The sequence below is a fragment of the Branchiostoma floridae genome, chromosome 17 (assembly GCF_000003815.2).
Source record: "Branchiostoma floridae strain S238N-H82 chromosome 17, Bfl_VNyyK, whole genome shotgun sequence".
Lineage (NCBI taxonomy): Eukaryota > Metazoa > Chordata > Leptocardii > Amphioxiformes > Branchiostomatidae > Branchiostoma > Branchiostoma floridae.
Window position 1 is genome coordinate 11928824 of NC_049995.1, and position 982 is coordinate 11929805.

The 982-nt window shown below is 51.5% G+C and overlaps 3 protein-coding genes across 4 annotated transcripts in view; 2 read left to right on the forward strand and 1 right to left on the reverse strand.

The window, feature by feature from the left end:
- LOC118404231 (xanthine dehydrogenase/oxidase-like) overlaps positions 1–982 on the forward strand; it is a 64849-nt gene that overhangs the window by 39653 nt on the left and 24214 nt on the right. The window lies entirely within an intron of this gene.
- Positions 1–982, forward strand: part of LOC118404235 (lipid droplet-associated hydrolase-like) — a 7540-nt gene that overhangs the window by 3669 nt on the left and 2889 nt on the right. The window lies entirely within an intron of this gene.
- Positions 2–982, reverse strand: part of LOC118404236 (14-3-3 protein gamma-like) — a 3016-nt gene continuing 2035 nt past the window's right edge. Inside the window, exon 4 of the mRNA XM_035803273.1 lies at positions 2–950. Within this exon, the coding sequence (XP_035659166.1) occupies positions 359–950 (592 nt within the window). The 3' untranslated portion in view covers positions 2–358. The remainder of the gene's footprint in view (positions 951–982) is intronic.

Sequence of the window (982 nt, forward strand, 5' to 3'; positions counted from 1 at the left end):
ATGTAAGGGACTGCATGCCTTTTTCCGTTAAGCGTTATGAGCCATTTTGATTCACCGTCAATCGTTACCGACCCGCTCTTATTCAACGTTAAGCGTTAGCAGGTCTCTTGAATTAACGTTAAGCGTTACTGTGCCGCCTGAATTTACCGTTAAGCTTTACCGGATCGTCTGAATTTACCGTTAAGCGTTACTGTGCCTCCTGAATTTACTGTTAAGCGTTACCGTTAAGCGTTACTGTACCTCCTGAATTTACTGTAAAGCGTTACCGGATCTCCTGAAATTTACAGTACCTTTAAGCGTTACCAAAAGCACCCCCTGCAGGCCCTCATGTGTGAAATGCTATAGGGGAGGGGGCAACTTAGTCCTCTCCTTGTTCTTCATTCTCGCTCGTCCAAACCGTAAGGTTATCCCTGAGCATGTGCATGATGATGGTGCTGTCTTTGTATGAGGCGTCGTTTAAGGTGTCCAGCTCCGATATTGCGGCGTCGAACGCATCCTTCGTCAGCCGACACGCTTCTTCGGTGTTCTTCGTGACCTCGTAGTGGAACACTGAGAAGTTCAGCGCCACACCCAGCCGTATGGGGTGTGTTGGCTTCAGCTCCTCAGCTGCCTTCTTGAGCGCTTCCCCGTAGGACTCCTGGGCATCCTTCACCACACCCTCTTTCTCTTCGCCCTCACTGATTTCCGCCTGGTACCGGTGGTAGTCTCCCTTCATCTTACGGTAGAAAACGTAGCTCTCCGCGACCTTCTCGCGACTCTCCTCATCGTGCTCATCCTCCAACTCCTTGTCGGCACGGGGGATGAGGAAATTGTCGAGTAGCGCCAAGACTTCGTCACACATCTCCTTCAACTCGGTCTCCACCTTCTCCCGTAACCACGTCGCCGCCTGTCGGTCGTACGAGCCGTCGGGTGCATTCTGCTCGGCGGATGAGACGATCCGCCAGGTGCACCTGATTGTATATATTTCAACATTAGTTCCTGC